At 51.2% G+C, this 25,470-nt stretch overlaps 1 protein-coding gene across 9 annotated transcripts in view; it reads left to right on the top strand.

Annotated features, from left to right (window-relative positions):
• Positions 1 to 24,071, top strand: part of LOC140914687 (uncharacterized) — a 147,963-nt gene extending 123,892 nt beyond the window's left edge. For 8 of the 9 annotated variants that reach the window (XM_073353146.1, XM_073353142.1, XM_073353145.1 and 5 more), the window contains 3 exons: positions 19,679 to 19,882; positions 21,265 to 21,856; positions 23,389 to 24,071. In XM_073353146.1, coding sequence (XP_073209247.1) covers positions 21,454 to 21,856; positions 23,389 to 23,909 — 924 coding nt within the window. In that variant the 5' untranslated portion in view covers positions 19,679 to 19,882; positions 21,265 to 21,453 and the 3' untranslated portion in view covers positions 23,910 to 24,071. The remainder of the gene's footprint in view (positions 1 to 19,678; positions 19,883 to 21,264; positions 21,857 to 23,388) is intronic. The other variant, XM_073353140.1, reaches the window with a different exon arrangement.
• The last annotated feature ends 1,399 nt before the right edge of the window (positions 24,072 to 25,470 follow it).

Raw genomic sequence — 25,470 nt, 5'->3', positions numbered from 1 at the left:
ACAATTAAGTTATGGACACCTCTCTCCTACCCTATCTACCTTCATCCAAAGCGAAGTGCAGGCATTTCAACTATTCTCCTTCTTCACCCCTCTTTCATGCTGTGGCAGGTTTGAATGGGGTTAGAGGGTAGGCCCAGAAGCCTGCAATTCCCTCCCTGATCTTCAAAGGATGCCCAGCTGGCGCACACTCCACCATGGGTAGGGTGACCAGATGTCTCGATTTTATAGGGACAGTCCCAATTTTGAGGTCTTTTTCTTATATAGGCTCCTATAACCCCCCACCCGCTGTCCTGATTTTTCACATTTGCAGTCTGGTCACCCTAACCATGAGCCTCAGGGAGGTAACTAGCTTGAGTGACAACAGGGAATGTTAACATTCAAGGATGCCTCAGATATGAGAGAATGTATCCCACTGAGGATGACTGGGGAGGGTGTGAGGTAACTGGGCCTTAGAGGGAACACAAGTCAGTTGGGAGGAAGGGGATCTATATGGAGGATCAAGGGGCTGTTGGGTGGAAGCATGGTAATGCAATCTTGATAGGACGAACAGGGTTCTGATAGCATTAGAGCTTTGAATAAGCATTCAAATATCGTGGAGCTGGAAAGCTCATTGCTAACCTTCAGGGAAACCAAGCGCCTCATGATTAACTGTGGCCTTCAACTTAGGGTCATGATCAAACTTAAGAGACTGTAAATACTGTTTGCTTTCTTCACCAACTGAAGTAGCTCTCTCTCTACTTGGGGAGGTAAGTGGGGCATTGCTTTAGTTATGGTGCTGCTGCTTGTTAAAGCGTGTGCCCTTTTTTCTCTCTGTGATCAGTCACACTCCATATGAAGCTTTGTTCTGTTGAAAACAAAGTATTAACCCCCAAAAAATGTTTGGGTGAATTTCAATTCTTATGTGGTTCTAGGGTGGGTCCATGCAAAAAGTGCCATATTTTGGATGATCAGTATTGCTTGTGAAAGTGCGGCTGCCAGGAATCATTTTACAGTGCACTGAAGACCATGGCATGTGTCAGTCCGGCTACAAAGAAAGGGCTCTGTAAACTGAGGTTCATTCTTAGAAAGATAAAAAGTTGATACCTTTTTGTGTCTCTGTTCCCATTTCCTCATGCTTTTAGTCATTTCTGCTATGGTTCACTAAAAACTTGCAGAAATTCTGAATCAGACGTCCACTCCTCCAGAGATATTCAGATTCAGCAGGAAAAGAAAAAATAGAACATTGTTTTCACTACTTTGATAGAAGGGCTTTCCTTCCTTTCTTTCTTCCTTCCTTCCAGTGACTAATATTTATATATTGTGACAAAGTTCCTCCTCTACCTTGATGGGTCCTGTGCTTATTGGCGGATTTGCTCGCCTTGGAGCTTCACGGCAGCCCTCAGCTTGGCCGTTTTTCTGAATTCACAGTACAGGTTGACTCCTCCTGTGTCTGATGGGGAGTTGGGATGATTTGGGGGGAGACCAGGCCCACCCTCTACTCCAGGTTCCAGCCCAGGGCCCTGTGGAATGCAGCTGTCTGAATACCTCCTGCAACAGCTGTACGACAGCTACAACTCCCTGGGCTACTTCCCCATGGCCTCCTCCCAACACCTTCTTTATCCTCACCATAGGACCTTCCTCCTGGTGTCTGATAACGCTTGTACACCTCAGTCCTCCAACAGTCCACATTCTTACTCTCAGCTCCTAGTGCCTCTTGCTCCCAGCTCCTCACACGTACACCACAAACTGAAGTGAGCTCCTTTTTAAAACCCAGGTGGTCTGATTAGCCTGCCTTTATTGATTCTAGCAGCTTCTTGATTGGCTGTAGGTGTTCTAATCAGCCTGTATTAATTGTCTCCAGAAGGTTCCTGATTGTTCTGAAACCTTCTTTGTTGGGAAATGGGACCTCCCTCACTTGCTCCTCAGCTATCTGCTTTCTATTCTTTCCTAAAGCCCCCTGGCCTGGATTTTTCTTACTTTTTGACCCTGCCTTAGTCTTCCCCCCCCCCCCCCCCCCCCGACCGGGCCAGATGCTTTTTTGTTTTGTTTTGTTTTGTTTTGTTTTTTTGCCATTTTTCTTTGCTGCCGTTTGAGTGCTGGTCGGCTGCCAGCTTGTCTCCAGCACTCCCCCCCCCCCCCCACGCCTGCTCTTGGGTGCAGCTATTTGCCTTAGCTGAAACCACCGGAGGATGGGGGGAAGATTGCCGACCCGCTACCCGGAGGGGGGAGTGGAAGCCCCCAGACCCAGCCATTTTGCTGTCAGCTCGGAATTTCTTCTTATCTCTGCAACATTCTTGGCCTGCCGGAAGCCTTGGTACACAACCAACAAAGCTGGAGAAGAAGATAGAAGACAGAGGAAATCACCCAGGGAAGCTACAAATCATCGTGGAGGGGGCCATAAGACTGAGTAATTTTTTGAATTATACTCTCGTGGGGGGGAGTTTGACTGTGGTTTAATTGCGTTTGTGGAAGCACAGGGGGTGTGGCACGGAGCTGCCCCCCGATCCATCGCTGCCCCCCCAACATTATTACAACTGTCACGGCCCCCCGCCATCCATCCCTGCTGGCAACCTGCCATCTGCCTTCGGATCCAGCTGTTTGATTTGAAGCTTTGCCTTTTGGACCGGACATAACAGCCGACCAAACAAGACTCTTTGGACAAACATGCGTGGGTCCACACCCCCCCCCCCCCCCGGACTGTTTACCCCACAGCTTGCCCCTATCACTGGACCCCGATTTCTGTTTTTCCCCCCTTCCAGTTCAACCCATTTTGTACCCACCCCCCGCCTGCAGCCCAGTAGGGAGGAGCAGTTAATCTGCTTCCCCCTCCCCCCTCCTCCTTCTGGTGTCTCCCCGTCTCTCCCTGCTCACAATGGCGGGGAATGAGAGGGGTGAGGCCCCTCTAACAATATCAGTTGTCCCTCCCCCACCTACCCCCCTGCTCAATCCCCAATCCCCCCCACCACCACTGTCAAAACACCTGCCACCACCGGGGCACCGGCAGCAGGAGGCACCGGGGCGATTACTGCCGCTGCTACGTCCACTGCCCCTCCAGATTCTAGGAACCCCCCCAGTTGGCCGGAAAGGCCAGGGCGGGAAGAAAGGAAAGGGCCCCGCTAAAACCACTAGGCCCTCCATGGCAGGGGCTGCCCCAACCAATGTGGCCTCATCATCTACCATGGCTTCCCTCCCTGCTGTTCCCTCCACCAGCTCTGCGAAAGTCCCTCCCCCGGCCCCCAGGACGTATGCCCGGGTGGTGGCAGGCTCCCCCCTGCCTGCTGCCTTGTCATCTCGCCCACCCACTGCCTCTGCTACCATCACCAGTGGTCGGGGCCCCTTCCCCACTTTGACCAGGAGGCACGGTGTCCGTTGCCTCCTGGTGCCCGCCTCGCCCCACGTGGAGACATACGTGCAGGCGTTGGCGAAGGTGGTAGGACCCACGGCTATTGTGGCAGCCTCCAAAATGTATGGGAAGGTCGTTTTTTTCTTAGTTTCGGAGGCTGCCGCCCAGGAGGCGGTGGAGAAGGGCCTGGCAGTGGGGGTGGGGGGTGTTTGTCCCCCTAGAGCCGCTAGAAGACCTGGGCGTTCGCCTCATCCTCACCTCCGTTCCTCCCTTTTTACCCAATGCTGCCCTGTTACCCGCTCTCTCCACTCTGGGGAAACTTGTCTCTGTCATCAGCCCTCTCCCGTTGGGCTGCAAGGACCCCACCCTCCGTCACGTCCTTTTGTTCTGCCGGCCAGTGCAGCTTCTACCGCCGGCAGGGGCGCGTGACGAAGAGGCGCTCGAGGGGTCTTTTCTAGTCCCCTACCAGGGAGCCCGCTATCGGGTCTTTTACTCTACCGGAGAGGCCCAGTGCTACCTCTGCCGCTCAGCGGGGCATGTCCGCAGAGACTGCCCTTTGGCCTAGGGGGGAGGGGCACCCGAAACCCCCGAGACCCGGCAGGACATCGGCCCCGTCGCTGCCGACGCCCCTGGCTGCCCGGCACCTGAAACCAACCCTCCTCCTACTCAACCCATCGCTGCTTCCGTCCGGGCCCAAGAAATACCTTCCCTACAACACCCAGGCGAGCAAGGGAGTTCCACCCTTGCTAGTACCAATCCAACAGAGCCCATGGAGGCGGGTGTGGCAAGGATATTACCGGGTATAGGAAAGGGCCCGCCCCAAGGAGAAACCTCCGCCCCTCATGCTGGCTCACCGCTACCCCCCCGACCCCCTGAACCATCGCCTCCGCCCTCCGATACGACCCCTGCTAACCAACCCCCAGATGATGCTATGGAGGGCTGAACCCTAGTCCAGGGGAAGCGAGGCAAGCGGAAGGCTTGAGCTCCGCTGCATCCATCCGACGCGGAAGCCCCCCGGAAGACCAGGAAAGGGGGCACTGCTGTCGAGCCTCCCGCCACGGCCACGAGCGAGATCCATCCGCTGGTGTTGGGAGGGGAAGACGGACTGGCATTGGAGGGCAGAATCCCCCCTCCACAGGAGACCCTCCCCTCTGAGACTTCTGAGGACGCCCCTTCTGCCTGGATACCACCCGAACCCCCCGCGGACCCCGAGGCGACCGTTGAGGCGGGCCCTAGAGGAGAGGCCCCCGGGGTGGCAGGAGCTGGCCTCTCTCCTGTGTATGCGGAGATTGAGGCCCTAGATTTGACCCCGGTCACCCAGGGAGAGGATGATCTGCTGCCGGCTGGCCTCGAGCTGGGCAACCTCACCCCAGCCTCCCTTTCCCCATGCTCCCTCCCCCTAATTGCCTTCCCGGGTGAGCACCCTGCAGAAGGTGGTCCACCACCTGATGCCATAGCCGCTAAGACCACCATGGAGCCAGCGCCTAGCATTATTGGGAGCCCCCTTCCTTACCCCTTAACCCTTGACTCTGCTCAGGAGGCACTTTCCTTTAGCTGCTTGCCTCCTGAACCCCAGAGCCTTACCCCTGTCCCTGCCCAAGTCCCCTCCTCCTGCAATGTTAATGCTGCCCCTGGGGTTATTTCCTTTCCGCCTTTCGCAGATTCCCCCCAGGGAGCAGTCTTTGCACTTTCTAGCCGCGACCCATTAGGAGTGGCAATTTTTCCCCTGCCATCCCCCTCCACCCCAAGGCGTGAAATGAATTTAATAACCCCAGCCTGTCAGACACCCCGTCGGTGGTCCGCACCCTGTCTACCCGCCTTAGCGGACCACGAGGCTGTATTAAGAGTCCCACCCGGGAACACCTCGGGAATTGTAACCCCACCCCCCCATGAGCTGCGGCATGCACTACGGAAGTTCCTGGAGCACACCCGTGGCGCCCGCGATAGGGCACAGCTGGCTCTTCAGCTATGGGGGGACTTTGATCAAATCCTCCAGGCCACAAGGGCCCTTATAAAGGAGGGCAAGGGGCAAGGAAGGCGCGGTGCTGCGGCCTACGAGCGAGCCCGCAGCTTCCAACGCGATCTACTCACCCACGGGATGGGTCACGGGTTGCTGTGCAACCTGCCAGGGGCCCTGAACACTCCTGCCAACACGAAACCCCCACCCCCCCAGCCCTCCACATGACGCCTCTTATTATTGCGACCCTGAATACCAGGGGCTGTAGGATGGCTCTCCGCAGGTCCCAGGTGCTCTCTTACCTTCGGGAAGGGGGGTACTCTGTAGTTTTCCTGCAGGAGACCCATACGGACCCGGCTGCCGAGGACAGGTGGCGGCTGGAGTGGGGGAACGGGGTATACTTTAGCCACTTCGCGACCTGGCAAGCTGGAGTGGCGACCCTGTTCTCCCCCAACCTACAGCCTGAGGTGCTAGGGGTCAATGAGGCCGTGCTGGGCCACCTGCTGCACCTTCGAGTCCGTATGGAGGGGCTCGTGGTCAATCTTGTTAACATCTATGCCCCGCAAATGAGCTCCAGGCGGCCACAATTTTATCAGTGGGTGTCCGCCTTTTTCGGCACCCTGGATTCGCACGAGTGCCTGGTCCTGGGAGGGGACTTTAACACCACCCTCGAGGAACGGGACCGCTCAGGGGCCGAACCGAGCCCGGCCGCTGCGAATATTCTCCAAGGGATAGTCGACCATCACTCCCTAGTGGACGTCTGGCGTGACCATCACCCAGATGACACCTCCACGTTCACCTTTGTCCAGGTGGAGGCCCATCGGTCACACCACTCTCGGTTGGACCGTATTTACTTATCCCGTTTCTATCTTTCACAGGCCCACTCCTCCGCCATTCAGCTGGCCCCATTCTCCGATCATCATTTAGTCACCGTAACGGTCTCCCTCCGTGCAGAGAGACCGGGGCTGGCCTATTGGTACTTTAATAACAGCCTGTTGGAGGACGAGAGCTTTGTGATGTCCTTCCGGGAGTTTTGGCTGGCCTGGAGAGAGCAGTGGCGTGCCTTTCCCTCGGTGCGGCGATGGTGGGATCTCGGGAAGGTGCGCGCCAAGCTCTTCTGTCGTGACTACACCTGGGGCACCAGCAGACGGCGAAATGCGGCGATAGAGCAGTTGGAACGGGAGGTCTTAGAGATGGAGAGGCGCCTGGCCGCCGATCCCGAGGACCCGTCCCTCTGCGGAGCGTGCTGGGAGAAGCGGGAGGAGCTCCGGGCCCTCGAGGACCACCGGGCCTGAGGTGCCTTCGTTCGGTCCCGCATCCGCCTCCTTCGGGAGATGGACCGCGGCTCCCGCTTCTTCTATGCCCTGGAGAAAATGAGGGGGGCCAAGAAACACGTCACCTGCCTTCTTGCGGAAGACGGCACCCCCCTCACAGATCCGGAGGAGATGTGTGGGAGGGCTCGTGACTTCTACACAAGCCTTTTCTCCCCGGATCCGACCGATCCTGGCACTTGCGGGGTGCTCTGGAAGGAACTCCCCACGGTCGGCGTGGGCGACCGAGACCGACTAGAGCTGCCTCTCACCCTGGCCGAGTTCTCGGAAGCCCTCCGTCGCATGCCCACCAATAAATCTCCGGGCATGGACGGGCTGACCGGGGAGTTTTACCGCGCGTTCTGGGACATCCTCGGCCCAGACCTAGTCACTGTCTGGGCTGAGTCCTTGCAGAGCGGGGTTCTCCTTCTGTCGTGCAGGCGAGCGGTGCTCGCCTTGTTGCCGAAGAAGGGGGACCTCCGCGATTTATGAAACTGGCGACCCGTCTCACTCCTTAGCACGGATTACAAAATCATAGCGAAAGCAATCTCGCTGTGGCTAGGGTCCGTGATGGCGGACGTGATCCACCCAGACCAGACCTATATTGTCCCGGGTCGCTGCATTTTTGACAACCTATTTCTAGTCTGAGACCTTTTGGAACTCGGGCGGAGAGATGGTCTGTCTTTCGCCCTCCTGTCTCTTGATCAGGAGAAGGCCTTCGATACAGTAGACCATGGGTACCTCCTGAGCACTCTGCAGGCGTTTGGATTCGGACCTCAGTTTGTGAGTTTTCTCCGGGTGCTGTATGCCTCTGCGGAGTGTTTGGTTCGGCTCAACTGGACCCTGACCGAACCGGTCAGCTTCGGGCAAGGAGTGCGGCAGGGGTGCCCCCGTCTCGGGCCAGCTGTATGCTCTGGCGATCGAGCCTTTCCTCTGTCTCCTCCGCAGGAGGTTGAAAGGGTTGGTGCTGCGGGAGCCGGAGCTGCGGCTGGTCCTGTCAGCGTATGCCGATGACGTATTCCTCGTGGTCCAGGACCCGGGTGACTTGGCACGAGTGGAGGCTTGCCAGGCCATCTATTCGGCAGCCTCCTCCGCCTGGGTCAACTGGGTCAAGAGCTCTGGCTTGGCGGTGGGGGACTGGCGGCAGGTAAGCTCCCTCCCACCCGCACTTCAGACCATCCGGTGGAGTGCGGGTCCATTGCTCTATCTTGGCATTTATCTTTCTGCCACGCACCCTTCCCCGCCGGAGAACTGGCAAAATTTAGAGGGCAGGGTGATAGAGCAGATCTGGAAATGGACGAGGCTACTCCGATGTCTCTCCCTCCGAGGGAGAGCACTGGTGCTTAACCAACTAGTCCTGTCCACGCTCTGGTACCGGCTCAACACCCTAGCCCCGGCCCTGGGTTTCCTGACCCACCTCCGGAGATTGATTCTAGAGTTTTTTTGGTCAGGAATGCACTGGGCCCCTGTTGGAGTTCTTCATTTACCCTTGAAGGAAGGAGGGCAGGGCCTGAAGTGTCTGTACACTCAAGTCTGCGTTTTCCGCCTCCAGGCCCTGCAGAGGCTCCTTTATAGTGCAGGTAGTTCAACATGGAGCATATTGGCGCACGCCTTCCTGCGCCGCTTCCCGATACCCGAACCCCCACCCCGTCCTATTCGGGTACCACCACTTCTCCCGCTCAGGCCCAAGGGGCACCTCCCCTACAATGCCCAGACGAGCGGGAGAGCCCCGCCCTCGCTGTTGACAATCTGGCGGGGCCTATGGAGGAGAGTGTGGCAAAGATACCACCAGGCATGGGAGAGAGCCTGCCCCAGGGAGAATCTTCCGTCTCTTATGCCGCCCCACCATCCCCCCACAAGCCCCTGAGCCATCGCCTTTACCCCCTGACACGACCCCTGCTAACCAGCCCCCAGATGATGCCATGGAGCGCTGGGCCCTAGTCCAGGGGAAGCAAGGCAAGCAGAAGGCTCGAGCTTCGCCTCATCTACCTGAGGCGGAGGCTCCCCGGAAGACCAGGAAGGGGGGCACCGATGCCGAACCTTCCGCTTTGCCCACGAGTGCATCCCATCCACCGGTGTCAGCCGGGAAAGATGTGGTAGCACCGGAAGGTAGTGTCTCCCCTCCCCTCCGAGACCCTCGAGGAAGCCCTTTCTGTCCTGAGCCCCCGTGAACCCCAAGGCAACTGGCATGGCAGGTGCCAGCGGGGAGAACCCCGGGGCGATAGAAAGTGTCCTCTCCTCCATGTTCGAGGAGATTGAGGCCCTAGATCTGACCCCAGGGGGAGGACAACCTTTTGCCAGCAAACCTCGATTTGGGCGACCTCACTCCACCCCTCTTTTCCCCATGCTCCCTCCTCCTAACTGCTGCTTCTGCTTCCACCTCTGAAGAGCCCCTGGACTCCTCCATTGACCCGGCCGCTGATGGCACCCCGCTGATGACCACTGAACCTGCTCAGGTGACAGCCGGCGCCACGCGACCGGGACACGAGCCACCAAGGGCACCCCCCATTGGTGCAGAGCAATTGATTTCCTTCCCGCACCCGGTATCACTGAGAGCTCTCTCCCCACCCCCTTAACCCTCGAGCCTGATCGGGAGGCACCACCATCCAGCTGCTCGCCTCCCGAAACCTAGAACCTCGCCTCTGACCCTGCCCCTGCCCCTAACCCTATCCAGTCTACCTCCTGCGATGTTATCACTGCCCCCGGGGCTGTCTCCTTCCCTTTTCCAAACGATGACCCCCAGGGAGCAGCCTTTGCGTTCTCCTGCCCCGACCCATTAGGGGCTGCTATTTTCCCTCCACCGCCCCGTATCGCCCCAGGGCTTGAGGCGGGCCTAGAAGCTCCAGCCCATCAGGCACCCCGTCGGGGGTCCGCACCCTGCTTGCCCGTTTTAGTGGGCCACGGGGCTGCACCAAGGGCCCCGCCGGAGAACAACCGGGAAACCATAACCCCACCCCCCCATGAGCTGCGAGGAGAGCTGCGGAAGTTTTTAGAGGATGTCCATGGCTCCCGCAACAAGGTACAGCTTGCTCTCCAGCGATGGGGGGGATTTTTTTCAAATCCTCCGGGCCACAAGGGCCCTCATGGGGGAAGGTAAAGGGACGGGGAAGCAGAATGCTGCGGCCTACTGGCGGGTCCGCGTCTTCCGTGACCAATTACTCACCTACGGGATGGGTCAAGGACTGTTGCGCAGCCTGCTGGGGGATGCGAGCGTCCCTGCCAGAGAGGATCCCCCCGGCCCTCCCCATGACCCCTCTCACCATCGCAACGTTGAACACTCGGGGTTGTAGGATGGCTCTTCGCAGGTCCCAGGTGCTCTCCTTCGGGAGGGAGGGTACTCTGTGATTTTCCTGCAGGAGACCCATACGGATCCGACCGCTGAAGATAGTTGGCAGCTGGAGTTGGGGGATAGGGTCTACTTTAGCCATTCCACGATTCGGCAGGCTGAAGTGGCGACCCTATTCTCCCCCAACCTACGGCCCGAGGTGCTAGGGGTTGCCGAGGCCGTGCAGGGTCGTCTGCTGCATCTCCGGGCCCGTATAGAGGGGCTCGTGGTTAACCTCATTAACGTCTATGCCCCGACATCGGGCCTGGAGCGGCTGCAATTCTATCAGCAGGCGTCCACCTTCCTCGGTACCTTAGATTCTCACGAGTGCCTGGTCCTGGGAGGGGATTTTAATACTACCCTCGAGGAGCGAGCCCGCTCGGGGACCGAGCAGTGCCGGGCCGCCACGGACACCCTCCAGGAGACAGTTGACCATCACTCCCTAATGGACATCCGGCGTGACCACCATCCGGATGACACGTCCACGTTCACCTTTGTCCGGGTGGAAGCCCATCGGTTGAGCCACTCCCGGTTGGACCGCATTTATCTATCACGCTTCCGTCTCTCACAAGCCCACTCCTCCAGCATTCGGCTGGCCCCATTTTCTGACCATCACCTAGCCACCATGACAGCCTCCCTCTGTGCGGAGAGGCCGGGGCCGGCCTATTGGCATTTTAACAACAGCCTGTTGGAGGATGGGGGCTCCGTGACGTCCTTCCAGGAATTCTGGCTGGCCTGGCAAGGGCAGCGGCGTGCCTTTCCCTTGGCGTGGCGATGGTGGGACCTAGGGAAGGTGCGCGTCCGGCTTTTCTGCCGTGACTACACCCGGGGCACCAGCTGACGGAGAAATGCGGCGATAGAGCGGTTGGAACGGGAGGTCTTAGAGCTGGAGAGGCGTCTGGCCACCAGCCCCAAAGACCCGCTCCTCTGCGGAGCGTGCTGGGAGAAGCGGGAGGAGCTCCGGGCCCTCGAAGACCATCAGGCCCGGGGCACCTTTGTTCGATCCCGCATCCATCTCCTTCGGGAGATGGATCGTGGCTCCCGCTTCTTCTATGCCCTGGAGAAAATGAAGGGGGCCAAAAAAGACATCACCTGCTCCCTACAGTCAGTGCAAGCGACCGAGACCGGCTAGAGTTGCCTCTCACTCTGGCCGAGTTCTCGGAAGCCCTCCATTGTATGCCCACCAATAAGTCTCCAGGCATGGACGGGCTGACCATGGAGTTCTACCGCGTGTTTTGGGACGTCCTCAGCCCAGACCTAGTCACTGTCTGGGCCGAGTCTCTGCAGAGCGGGGTCCTCCCTCTCTCGTGCAGACGAGCTGTGCTTGCCTTATTGCCGAAGAAGGGGGACCTCCGCGATTTACGAAATTGGCATCCCGTCTCGCTCCTCAGCACGGACTACAAAATCATAGTGAAAGCAATCTCGCTGTGGCTAGGGTCTGTGCTGGCGGACGTGATCTACCCAGACCAGACCTGCACCATCCCGGACCGCAGTATCTTTGATAACCTATTTCTGGTTCGGGACCTTTTGGAACTCGGGGTAGAGACGGTCTGTCGTTCGCCCTCCTGTCCCTAGATCAGGAGAAGGCGTTCGATAGGGTGGACCACGGGTACCTCCTGAGGACTCTGCAGGCGTTTGGCTTCGGACCCCAGTTTGTGGGTTTTCTCCGGGTGCTATACGCTTCCGCAGAGTGTCTGGTTAAGCTCAACTGGACCCTGACCTAACCAGTCAACTTTGGGCGAGGAGTACGGCAGCGGTGCCCCCTCTTGGGCCAGCTGTATGCTCTGGCGATCGAGCCCTTCCTCTGTCTCCTCCGCAGGAGGTAGACAGGGTTGGTGCTGCGGGAGCCGGAGCTGCGGCTGGTCCTGTCGGCATACGCTGATGACATGCTCCTCGTGATCCAGGACCCCGGCGACTTGGCGCGGGTGGAGGCTTGCCAGGCCCTCTATTCGGCAGCCTCCTCTGCCCGGGTCAACTGGGTCAAGAGCTCTGGCTTGGTGGTAGGAGACTGGCGGCAGGCGAGCTCCCTCCCACCCACGCTTCAGACCATCCGGTGGAGCGCGGGTCCGCTGCTGTACCTCGGTGTTTATCTTTCTGTCACGCATCCCTCTCTGCCGGAGAACTGGGAAAATTTAGAGGGCGGGGTGATAGAGCAGCTCCGGAAATGGATGGGACTACTACGATGTCTCTCCCTCCGAGGGAGAGCGCTGGTGCTTAATCAACTAATCCTGTCCATGCTCTGGTACCGGCTCAACACCCTGGTCCCGGACCCGGGTTTCCTGACCAACCTCTAGACATCGATTCTGGGGTTCTTTTGGTCAGGAACGCACTGGGCCCCTGTAGGGGTTCTTCATCTACCCCTGAAGGAAGGAGGACAGGGCCTGAAATGTCTACACACTCAGGTCCGTGTTTTCCGCCTCCAGGCCCTACAGAGGCTCCTCTATGGTGCAGGCAGTTCGGCATGGAGCACACTGGCGCACGCCATCCTGCGCCGCATCCGAGGGCTCCGATACGACCAGCAGCTCTTTTATCTCCATCGGGGAGGTCTTCTGCGAGACCTCTCTGGGCTGCCGGTCTTCTACCAGGACCTCCTCCGGACTTGGAAACTGTTTTTAACGACCAGGTCCGTGGCGGCCACCGAGGGGGTAGATCTCCTCGCAGAGCCCCTGCTACACAACCCCCAGCTCCGTGTGCAGGTGGCGGAGTCCCGCTCGGTGCGCCAGAGCTTGATCCTGGCAGAAGTCACGAGAGTCAGAGACCTCCTGGACTATGACCGGGGAGACTGGTTGGATCCCCTGATGCTCGCCTGGTGCATGGGGCTCTCCAGACCTTCTACCCCCCGGCGCGTATTTCAGGAGGTGAAGGCCGCTTTGCCACCCACTGCTTGAGCTTACCTCAACTGGGTCCTGCTCGAGGGCATGCCCCGCCCACCCTCTACCCCAGGCCCGCCGGACTTTTTAATTGGACCCTTGCCCCGCCGATCCAATCGACCCCCTTGCCCCTTCACTGAGAGCTGGCTGCATGAACTGCAGCCGGTACGCTTCCAAACCGCCCCAAGGAAACATCTATACATGCTCGCGCTCCACACCCTTCACGCCCTCACCCTAGTGTCCCGCCCCAACATAAAGTGGCGAGGCCTTCTGCCACCTTTGGAGGGTGAGCAGCCCCGGTGGGCCAGCCTATATTCCACCTTGGTTCCGAGGCCTATCGGGGACATCAGTTGGCGGCTCCTTCACGGAGCTTTGAGAACAGGCACGTACTTGGCGCGGTTCACCCCCATTCCAGATACTTTTTCCCTTTTGTGGTGTGAGGGAAACCCTGGCGCACATATATTTGGAGTGCGCCAGGCTGCAGCCCCTGTTCCAGCTCCTCACAAATTTCCTATTACATTTTTGGTTGCATTTTTCCCCTCACCTTTTTATTTATGCACTCCCCATCCGTGGCCTCACAAAGTTGCGGGGTCTCCTAGTTAACCTCCTCCTGGCCCTGGCTAAAACGGCCATCTATAAAACCAGAGAGAGGAGGTTGGTCGATGGAGTTTCCTGTGACTGTGGGGCTGTTTTCCGATCCTCGGTCCGTTCACGTATCCAGGCGGAGTTCCTCTGGGCGGCGTCCACCGACTCCCTTGATGCTTTTGAGGAGCGGTGGGCGCTGTCCGAGGTTCTCTGCTCGGTGTCCCCATCCGGATCCCTTTGTCTGACCCTTTGATTGGGGGAGAGAGTAAGGGGCCCCAGCCATTGCTGCTGCGCACACCACCACCTTAGAGGGGTCATTTCACACGTGGGTACGCATGCCCCATCTCCCCCCCCGGATTGTCCACCCCACAGCCTGCCCCTCTTGTTGGGTGCTTTCAGAGGAGGGAATTGTTGGTGACACTCGGGCGTGGCGCCAGGTAACTCGAGGGGGTGGAAGACCATGAGAGTCGATGAAGCCCCCTTGCTCTGGGCCCAGGCAAGCTTGAACACTTCCCTCCCCTGAAGCTAATGAAAAAACAGTTGTGATTGGTTGCTGTGTTACACATTGCATATGCTGCTGTTTTTACTTTGTAAGTGTGTTATGCAAAGAAAAAGATCTTTTGCTTCAAAAAAAAATTACTCTCCTATAGCCATCTGGCCCGACCCTGTCATAATATTTAATATGTATATATAATGAGAGGGTGAACTCATTTTTTCTTTTGAATGAGGATAAGTCAATGTTGCTAATTTTATATTTTCCCTGTCAAATAGTTCACACAATCTTTGCCTCTTTGCAGATATATTTTGAGCTACAGACACCCAGTTTTGTTCAAATCACATTTGCTTCACTAAAGCAGGAGGTGCAGATGAAACCAAAATTGTGGTATTTCCCGCCTTAGTCCTTTAGGCTCATTTCAAAGGAGCCAAAGGGAGTTGAAATTCAATGGAATTTGATCACTCATCTCTTTTAGGCTCTTCTGACGGTCCCAGCCTTTGGCCTGCTCTAAACTAGAAAAGGTTTGCCAGTGTAGCTATAACAGCAAATTCTCAGATGAAAGGGGTGATATCAGCACAGATTCCCCTGTAACGTGCAGCGTGAAGAACTGAAAACAAGCTCTTAAATCTGTGTATTCCACTTGCATTTTCTAGCCTACAGCAGCACAGGTTCATGTGCAATAATACGTCACACTTTCTGAGAACTATACACACTAATTAAGCCGTACAACACTCACGTGAGGTAGGTACCAATGTAATCCCCATTGTATGGGGAAACTGAGACTTAGGGCAATTAAAGTGATTTGCCCTACACCACAGAGGGTGTTACCAACAAAGCTGGAATTAGAGCTCAGGAATTTCTGGCTCCCAGTGCTGTATTCTAACCACTGGACCACACTTGTCTTTCCTACATAATGATTGTAAGTGCCTGTATTCCGCACTGTCCTCATCAGGCTCTGATCTTTTGTGATTCTCTTCTTGCCAGCATCCACTAATGCATTCAGGTATCTATATTCAAAGAGCTGCATGAAATTTTGCCATGCAATAGCATATAAGGGATAACATTCCGTACCCGCATACATAGAAGTCAATAGGATTTTAGTGTATGTGAATTTGACATGAGTAAAGGCTGCAGATGTGAGTTGGGTGGGGGAAAGTGGATACTTGTGAAGACATAATGTATCATTTCAGAGTGGTAGCCGTGTTAGTCTGTATCAGCAGAAAGAACGAGTACTTGTGGCAACTTAGAGACTAACAAATTTATTTGAGCATAAGCTTTCATGGGCTAAAGCCCACTTCATCAGATGCATGCAGTGGAAAATACAGTAGGAACACACACACACACACACACACACACACACACACAGAACATGAAAAAATGAGGGTTGCCATACCAACTCTTAACGAGACAAAGGGTCTTGTTAAGAGTTGGTATGGCAACCCCCATTTTTTCATGTTCTCTGTATATATACCTTCCTACTGTATTTTCCACTGCATGCATCTGATGAAGTGGGCTTTAGCCCATGAAAGCTTATGCTCAAATTTAGTCTCTAAGGTGCCACAAGTCCTCCTCATTCTTTCTAATGTATCATTTGTATTTATTTGCATAACAACTTGTTTTAGCTTATAGGGGGTTAAATGAACAGCGAGGCCCTGCTGCAGCATACCTGGTACACCCAAAAGTCCCATTGAAGTCAAGGAATGTGCATTTCGGCTATCAGATTAATCCTCTTCCCACTGAAGTATACTGCAAAACCCATGGTCTTCTGTGGGAGCAGGAGCCAGCCCATGAAGAAGTGGATAAGGATGGTGAGAAAACAGCTGCATGGGGCACCATTCAATTGCTGAGCACCCTCAACTCCTGTTGAAGTTATTGGGAATGTAAGGGGCTCAGCAATTTGTAGTCAGGCTCCATGATGAGTAAAGCAATAAAGTGCATAAGGGGATGTGGTGAAGTCGCACTACTGATGCTGTAGTGAGGGATGAGAAATGACTTCTCCTTTATATATTTGTCTCTCTCCAATCTGTTCTCTCTTTGAAAAAATAATTTGTACAGTTTTTTAATTTTTATTTTTAACATTGTTGAAATCCTCTCCTAATTTTTTTTTCAATTTTTAATGTATTCTCCTTTTATAAAAAACAGAACGTTAAATTGCAAAATTCTACATCAATGCAATATTAAATTTACAATTGTGGCTGCACAAAAATCAGGGCATTCAGAATAAAACTTCCCCTCTGCAGCCTTAACTTGGTCTGCCCAGAAGTCTAGAAAATAGCACAACTTCTACACAGCATGTTTGATGTATCCTTGTGGAGTTGCATAGCACATTGCGCCATCTCACATGGTGATGTGATGAAAGCCTCTAGCTGCATCAGAGTTTCAAAAGAATATTTCAGGTGCTCACCACCACCTGAATCCCTATGCGTTTCCTGTGCAAGTAACATCACAGTCTTAATGTGGTTGTGGGCTTTTTTAATATATATTAAATAATTTGATGCAGAAGAACAATTTCTAAATCTTGTCTCTCCCTTTGAAAGCTTACAGATTGCCACAGCTGGGAAATGACTGTCCTGGTTTGAGTGAGGAGACTCACCTTGCATCAGTCAGCCTTACAGTTTACGATGGCTTTCTCATGCTGCTTCCTTTATTTCTGCCCAAACCCCAACTACTGTAAACAGGTTTATGCAATCATGACCTGACGCTAAGTCAGTGTTTCTTTACATAGCTGTGGGTTGCATTTCCAAACAAACTAGGATGTGACTTAAAAAAAAACTTTTAAGATAGAGCGATTGGCTTCATAAGGTCACTTTATTCATTTCCTCCAAACACCACACTGTATATACAGTGTGTGCTCTGACCTCATCTGTTCATCATTACCTATTGCATTCCATAATTTCTTTGGTTCTTATGGCTAAGTTCTGTTGTATCAGTGTAATATCTGGTATGCCCTCTGTATGCTTCCTTTGCATGGGGTTATCATTTGCCCAATTGTCTCGTTTTTGAATGCCATGATCCTATTTCAGATAACTTCCCACTTACTCTTCTCCCTCTTTTAATGCCCCTTTTCTATGGCGTCAAATTCTGCTTTCAGTTACATTTGTGCCGACTCTTTGAACTTAATGCCTGGGTATGACAGAGCAGAATTTGACCCATTTTCATTGCACTTTGTTTCTTTGAAAGGAAGTAAAATCCTGAGAGGGGGGATGGATGTTACCGAAAAAAAAGACTCAGAAGATATGTGAACCACTGAACAAAAAGGGAATCAGAAAGACAAGAGGGAAATCATGATGGCTAAAGGGCAAAGTTCAAAGAGCTGTTCAAACCAAACAGATCTCTTTCAAAATTTGGAAATCTGACCCTAGTGACTCCAATAAACAGGAATATCAATTACAGGAGGCATTAAGTAAGAGGGAAGTTAGAAGGACCAGAATGGATTTCCAGGAGCAACTAGCTAAAGGTGTAAAAACAAACAAGAAATACTTTGACTATGTTAGAAGCAGGAAGCCTATGAAGAATCTATGGGTGCACTGAATCTCTAGGGATTAAAAGGAGCAATTCAGAAGATAAGGATGTTGAGGAGTTAAATTATTTCTTTCCATTAGACTTCACCATGGAGAAGATTGGGGAGATTCCTACCCTAGACCTGTATTTTTCTAGGATTAAAGTCAAGGTGCTCTTGGTGACTGAAATTTAAATATTAAAAGCTGAGCTGCTAATAAAAATATGCAGTCTCTTATTCAAAACAGCCACTGTTGCAGAAGATTGGATGGCAGTAAATGTTGTACCTTTCTTTTAAAAAGGCCGTAGGGTTGATCCAGGGAATTATAGACAGGTAAGGCTCATGTCTGTACCTGACATATAGATTGAAATTATAATTAAAAACAGAACGACAAAACACCTAGAAGATCATGATCTGAGAGAATCTCATCAGCATGGCTTCTGCATCGGAAAATTGTCTCCCTAATCTCTTTGAATCCTTTGAATGTGTCAGTAAATTAGTGGATAATGGCAAATCGTTGACTATTGAGATTTCTAAAAGGCTTTGACAAGGTCCTGCAGAACAGGCCACTAAAGAAGTTTAAGTGGTCGTGGGCTGAGAGGTGAAGTATTGTCATGGATCAAAAACTGTCTAGAAGAGAGGAGTCAAATGGCAAATTTTCATTATAGCAAAAGGCTAACAGCTAGGTCCTCCAACATTCTGGGCTAGATCCTATGTTATTTATTATAATTGTTAATGATCTAGAAAGGGAGCTGAGTAGTGAGGTAGCAAACTTTGCAGATGACACAAAGTTACTTCACTTAGTCAAGACCAGAGAGGACTGTGAGAAACTTCAGACGTGACAAGCTAGGTGAATAGGCAACTTGATGGGAAATGAAATACAGTGTTGATAAATGCAAAGTAATGCACATTGGAGGGAAAATTTTAACGACTCCTACATCTTAGAGGGTTCAAAATTATTAACTGTATCAACTCAGGAAAGAGATCTACCTGTCATTGTGGACAGCTCAATGAAAACCTCTGTTCAGTGTGCAGCCTCGGTCAAAAAAGCGAAGTATTAGAATTCCTAAGGAATGGGATGGTGAACAATACAGAGAATATTCTACTGTCTTTATATAAATCAGTGTGTAGCTACATCTGGAATAATGTGTGCAGGACTGGTCACACCATCTCAAAAAGGATATTTCAGAACTCAGTGTACAGAGAAGAGCGACAAAATGATTAAGGAGATAAAATAAACCTCTCCGACTGGAAAAATGGGATTATTGACTTCAGAAAGAAGATTAATAAGAAGGAAGGTGATAAAAGTATATACAATAATGAATGCGCCAGAAAAAGTAGATCAGGAATGTCTGTTCTCCCTGTCATATAACATAAGAACAAGGGGGCATTCAATTAAATTAAAGGGGGGTGGGTCAAAACCAGTAAAAGAAATGTACTTTTCACATAGTGTGTTATTAAACTATGGAACTCACTGCCCGAGGATGTCATTGAGGCCAAGAATTTAAGATTCCAAAAGCAATTGGACATGTATGTAGATACTAAGGAAGTCCCTCTGCCATGTACATTGGCCAAACCACACAGTCTCCTACACAAAAGAATAAATGGACACAAATCTGATGTCAAGAATTATAATGTTCAAAAACCAGTCGGAGAACACTTCAACCTCCCTGGACACTCAATTACAGACCTAAAAGTCATAATTATTCAACAAAAAAACTTCAAAAACAGACTCCAACAAGAAACAGCAGAACTAGAATTAATCTGCAAACTGGACACCATTAAATTAGGCTTGAATAAAGACTGGGAGTGGCTGAGTCATTACACTAACTAAAAACTATTTCCCCATGCTAATTTTCCCTCTGCTGTTATTCACACCTTGTCAACTGTTTGAAATGGGCCATCCTGATTATCACTACAAAAGTTTTTTTTCTCCTGCTGATAATAGCCCACCTTAATCGATCGGTCTCGTTAAGAGTTGGTATGGCAACCCCATTTTTTCATGTTCTCTGTATCTATATATATAATCTTCCTACTGTATTTTCCACTGCATGCATCTGATGAAGTGGGCTTTAGCCCATGAAAGCTTATGCTCAAATAAATTTGTTAGTCTCTAAGGTGCCACAAGTACTTCTCGTTCTTTCTAAGGAAGTCCAGAGTTATAATTCATTTTGATAAAAATTTTGAAAGGGATATTAAATCTCATGGTTTGGGGTTTAAACCATTCTCTGTTAGTGATCAGGAAGAGACCTACCGTTGGGGGCAGATTATCCTACATCTGCCTGTATTTTCCACTGAAATATCTCTGTTGCAGGCCACTGTCAGAGACAAGATAACCGACTAGATGGACAATGGATCTGATACAACCACGCAGTTCCTATGGTCCGAAGGAGTTGGGTGTAGGAAGACCTACATATAGGGCTCTCCAGTTTATTGGATCATCTGTTTATTGTATACACATTGGACATGAAGAGGATGATGGAATATTTCATGTCTATAGCAGCATCAAACAAAACAGGTAATTCCTAAAGTAACTTGCATTCAGATCTCTGCTCACTCATTTCTTCCTGTGAGTCTACCCTGGAATTATTTACAAACCCATGATGGAATGCTGAACATTTCCTTAAACAAAATATTTTTAAATTAACTGGATGATGATAAAATTGCTAGGACATCTAGGCTGGTATTTTCAAAATCATTTATGTGATGTTCCACAGTGGTTCTCAACTAGGCGTACGTATATTTCTTGGGGTGCGCACAAATCTTCCAGGGGGTACATCAACTCATCTAGACATTTGTCTAGTTGTACAACAGGTTTCATAAAAACACTAGCGAAGTCAGTACAAACTAAAATTTCATACAGACAATAACTTGTTTATACTGCTCTATATACTATACACTGAAATGTAAATACAATATTTATATTACAATTGATTTATTTGATAATTATATGGGAAAATGGGAAAATAAGCAATTTATCAGTAATAGTGTACTGTGACACTTTTTTGTATTTTTGTGTCTGATTTTATAAGTGAGTAGTTTTTAAGTGAGGTGAAACTTGGGAGAAGTCAAGACTTCTGAAAGGGGTACAGTAGTCTGCATAGGTTGAGAGCCACAGGCGTAACACAAATCCTGTTGAAAGTCTATGGGACTTGTGTTCTTAAGTCACATACATTCTTTTGAATATCCCACTCATTATGTGTAAGTGGGTTTTTTTCATTTTACTACTTCTAATAGAATTGGTGGCTGGGATGAACAAGTTTAACCTTGCAACATGCCTGGCTAGCTCAGTCAGTAGAGTATGTTTAGTTTAGTATGTTGCAAGTTTAAACTAAACTAAACACAAAACCATGATATGTAAAGTAACATATAAACAAGGAAAGAATTTAAGATGTAAGCAATACACAGCTAAAGAATCTCTCTTCTGTGTGTGGTTTATATCTTCTTCTTTGCCAAATTAAGAGCCATCTGGATTTTTAGGGGACAGCGTGACATTGTTTTGCTGACATTGATGTAGTATTTACAAAGACTGCGAAATATAATCATGGTCTTCCTGTTTTCTTAGCCTTGGTCTACACTAGGAGTTGAGGTCGAATTTAGCAGCATTAAATCAATTTAACCCTGCACCCGTCCACATGACAAAGCCCTTTTTTTCGACTTAAAGGGTTCTTAAAATCGATTTCCTTACTCCACCCCCAACGAGGGGATTAGCGCTGAAATCTGCCTTCCTGGGTCGAATTTGGGGTACTGTGGACACAATTAGATGGTATTGGCCTCCAGGAGCTATCCCAGAGTGCTCCATTGTGTCCGCTCTCGACAGCACTTTCAACTCAGATGCACTGGCCAGGTAGACAGGAAAAGGCCCGTGAATTTTTGAATTTCAATTTTCTGTTTGGCAAGCTGCAGGTGACCATGCAGAGCTCATCAGCGGAGGTGACCATGATGGAGTCCCAGAATCGCAAAAGAGCTCCAGCATGGACTGAACAGGAGGTACGGAATCTGATCGCTGTATGGAGAGAGGAATCCGTGCTATCAGAACTACGTTCCAGTTTTTGAAATGCCAAAACATTTGTCAAAATCTCCCAGGGCATGAAGGACAGAGGCCATAACAGGGACCCGAAGCAGTGCCGCATGAAACTTAAGGAGCTGAGGCAAGCCTACCAGAAAACCAGAGAGGTGAACGGCCGCTCCGCATTAGAGCCCAAAGCATGCCGCTTCTATGATGAGCTGCATGCCATTTTAGGGGGTTCAGCCACCACTACCCCAGCCATGTTGTTTGACTCCTTCAATGGAGATGGAGGCAATATGGAAGCAGGTTTTGGGGACGAGGAAGATGATGATGATGAGGTTGTAGATAGCTCACAGCAAGCAAGTGGAGAAACCGGTTTTCCCGACAGCCAGGAACTGTTTCTCACCCTGGACCTGGAGCCAGTACCCCCCGAACCCACCCAAGGCTGCCTCCCGGACCCGCCAGGTGGAGAAGGGACCTCTGGTGAGTGTACCTTTTAAAATACTATACATGGTTTAAAAGCAAGCATGTTTAACGATTAATTTGCCCTGGCATTTGCAGTTCTCCTGGATGTACTCCCAAAGCCTTTGCAAAAGGTTTCTGGGTAGGGCAGCCTTATTCCGTCCACCATGGTAGGACCCTTTACCACTCCAGACCAGTAGCACGTACTCGGGAATCATTGTAGAGCAAAGCATTGCGTTGTATGTTTGCTGGCATTCAAACAACATCCATTCTTTATCTCTCTGTGTTATCCTCAGGAGAGTGATATCATTCATGGTCACCTGGTTGAAATAGGGTGCTTTTCTTAAGGGGACATTCAGAGGTGCCCGTTCCTGCTGGGCTGTTTGCCTGTAGCTGAACAGAAATGTTCCCTGCTGTTAGCCACGTTAGCCCGGGGAGGGGGGAGGGATGAGGGGCTAGCCACGCTGTAGGGGGAGGCAAAATGCGACCTTGGAACGAAAACACATGTGCTATGTATGTAACGTTAACAGCAAGGTTTACCGTGAAAGAGTGTACCCATTGTTCTATAAAATGTGTTGTCATAAATATAAAGGGAAGGGTAAACCCCTTTGAAATCCTTCCTGGCCAGGGGAAAGCTCCTCTCACCTGTAAAGGGTTAAGAAGCTAAAGGTAACCTCGCTGGCACCTGACCAAAATGACCAATGAGGAGACAAGATACTTTCAAAAGCTGGGAGGAGGGAGAGAAACAAAGGGTCTGTGTGTCTGTCTGTATGCTGGTTTCTGCAGGGGATAGACCAGGAATGGAGTCTTAGAACTTTTAGTAAGTAATCTAGCTAGGTATGTGTTAGATTATGATTTCTTTAAATGGCTGAGAAAAGAATTGTGCTGAATAGAATAACTATTTCTGTCTGTGTATCTTTTTTGTAACTTAAGGTTTTGCCTAGAGGGGTTCTCTATGTTTTTGAATCTAATTACCCTGTAAGCTATCTACCATCCTGATTTTACAGGGGGGATTTCTTTATTTCTATTTACTTCTATTTTTATTAAAAGTCTTCTTGTAAGAAAACTGAATGCTTTTTTCATTGTTCTCAGATCCAAGGGTTTGGGTCTGTGGTCACCTATGCAAATTGGTGAGGCTTTTTATCCAACATTTCCCAGGAAAGGGGGGGTGCAAGTGTTGGGAGGATTGTTCATTGTTCTTAAGATCCAAGGGTCTGGGTCTGTAGTCACCTAGGCAAATTGGTGAGGCTTTTTACCAAACCTTGTCCAGGAAGTGGAGTGCAAGGTTTTGGGAAGTATTTTGGGGGGAAATACGCGTCCAAACAGCTCTTCCCCAGTAACCAGTATTAGTTTGGTGGTGGTAGCGGCCAATCCAAGGACGACGGGTGGAATATTTTGTACCTTGGGGAAGTTTTGACCTAAGCTGGTAAAGATAAGCTTAGGAGGTTTTTCATGCAGGTCCCCACATCTGTACCCTAGAGTTCAGAGTGGGGGAGGAACCTTGACATGTGTGCTTTTAAATACCACTGTCCCTTTTTTTTCCCCTCCACCAGCTGCATGTGTTTCAAGGATCACAGAATCTTCTCCTTCCCAGAGGCTAGCGAAGATTAGAAGGCGAAAAAAACGCACTCACGATGAAATGTTCTCTGAGCTCATGCTGTCCTCCCACACTGACAGAGCACAGACGAATGCGTGGAGGCAGACAATGTCAGAGTGCAGGAAAGCACAAAATGACCGGGAGGAGAGGTGGCAGGCTGAAGAGAGTAAGTGGAGGGCTGAAGAGAGGGCTGAAGCTGAAAGGTGGCAGCAGCGTGATGAGAGGAGGCAGGATTCAATGCTGCGGCTGCTGGAGGATCAAACCAATATGCTCCAGTGTATGGTTGAGCTGCAGGAAAGGCAGCAGGAGCACAGATCGCCGCTACAGCCCCTGTGTAACCAACCGCCCTCCTCCCCAAGTTCCATAGCCTCCACACCCAGACGCCCAAGAACGCGGTTGGGGGGCCTCCGGCCAACCAGCCACTCCACCCCAGAGGATAGCCCAAGCAACAGAAGGCTGGCATTCAATAAGTTTTAAAGTTTAAAACTTTTAAAGTGCTGTGTGGCCTTGTCCTTCCCTCTTCCACCACCCCTCCTGGTGCTTCTCTCTTCCACCACCCCTCCTGGGCTACCCTGGTAGTTATCCCCCTATTTGTGTGATGAATTAATAAAGAATGCATGAATGTGAAGCAACAATGACTTTATTGCCTCTGCAAGCAGTGATCCAAGGGAGGAGGGGAGGGTGGTTAGCTTACAGGGAAGTAGAGTGAACCAAGGTGGGCGGGGGTTTCATCAAGGAGAAACAAACAGAACTTTCACACCATAGCCTGGCCAGTCACGAAACTGGTTTTCAAAGCTTCTCTGATGGGCACCGCGCCCTCCTGTGCTCTTCAAACCGCCCTGGTGTCTGGCTGTGCGTAACCAGCAGCCAGGCGATTTGCCTCAACCTCCCACCCCGCCATAAACGTCTCCCCCTTGCTCTCACAGATATTGTGGAGCACACAGCAGGCAGTAATAACAGTGGGAATATTGGTTTCGCTGAGGTCTAAGCGAGTCAGTAAACTGCGCCAGCGCGCCTTTAAACATCCAAATGCACATTCGACCACCATTCTGCACTTGCTCAGCCTGTAGTTGAACAGCTCCTGACTACTGTCCAGGCTGCCTGTGTATGGCTTCATGAGCCATGGCATTAAGGGGTAGGCTGGGTCCCCAAGGATAACTATAGGCATTTCAACGTCCCCAACGGTTATTTTCTGGTCTGGGAAGAAAGTCCCTTCCTGCAGCTTTTGAAACAGACCAGAGTTCCTGAAGATGCGAGCATCATCTACCTTTCCCAGCCATCCTACGTTGAGGTTGGTGAAACGTCCCTTGTGATCTACCAGAGCTTGCAGCACTATTGAAAAATACCCCTTGCGGTTTATGTACTCGCCGGCTTGGTGCTCTGGTGCCAAGATAGGGATATGGGTTCCGTCAATGGCCCCACCACAGTTAGGAAATCCCATTGCAGCAGAGCCATCCGCTATGACCTGCACATTTCCCAGGGTCACTACCCTTAATATCAGCAGATCTTTGATTGCGTTGGCTACTTGGATCATATGGGGGTGAGGCTGGGGAGCCAGAAGCCTGGGTATCCTTGCTGGACCTCTGAGGAGAAATATAGGTGCAGTTTCCCTGAACTTTGACAATGACCAGCATTGAAACGTATGTTCCCTCAGCTATGAGCAATTTTAGCTTTAGAGTTCATGGGGACTTATTTTGAGAGTGACTTGTAATCTGACTGGAGGAAGTCTGCATCAGTCTGACTCCTTGCAAGGACGTAATGCAGATGTGCAGTAGTTTACCCTGGAATTGAAACAGTTCTCCATAAGTCAAGGGCTCCTATGTTGTTTCTGGCCAGGGTGACCAGAAGTCCCGATTTTATAGGAACAGTCCTGATTTTGGGGGCTTTTTCTTATATATGCTCCTATTACCCCCACCCCCTGTCCTGATTTTTTACACTTGCTAGCTGGTCACCCTATTTCTGGCGTTGACTTTGGAAGAGTTAATGGTGCTGGATCAGTCTTTTGTAACCCCTCCTGGGCCAAGAGGTTCTGGTATGC

The sequence above is a fragment of the Lepidochelys kempii genome, chromosome 7 (assembly GCF_965140265.1).
Source record: "Lepidochelys kempii isolate rLepKem1 chromosome 7, rLepKem1.hap2, whole genome shotgun sequence".
Classification (NCBI taxonomy): domain Eukaryota; kingdom Metazoa; phylum Chordata; order Testudines; family Cheloniidae; genus Lepidochelys; species Lepidochelys kempii.
The sequence above is the reverse complement of the archived record's forward strand: the minus strand, read 5'-3'. Positions and strand labels throughout refer to the sequence as shown.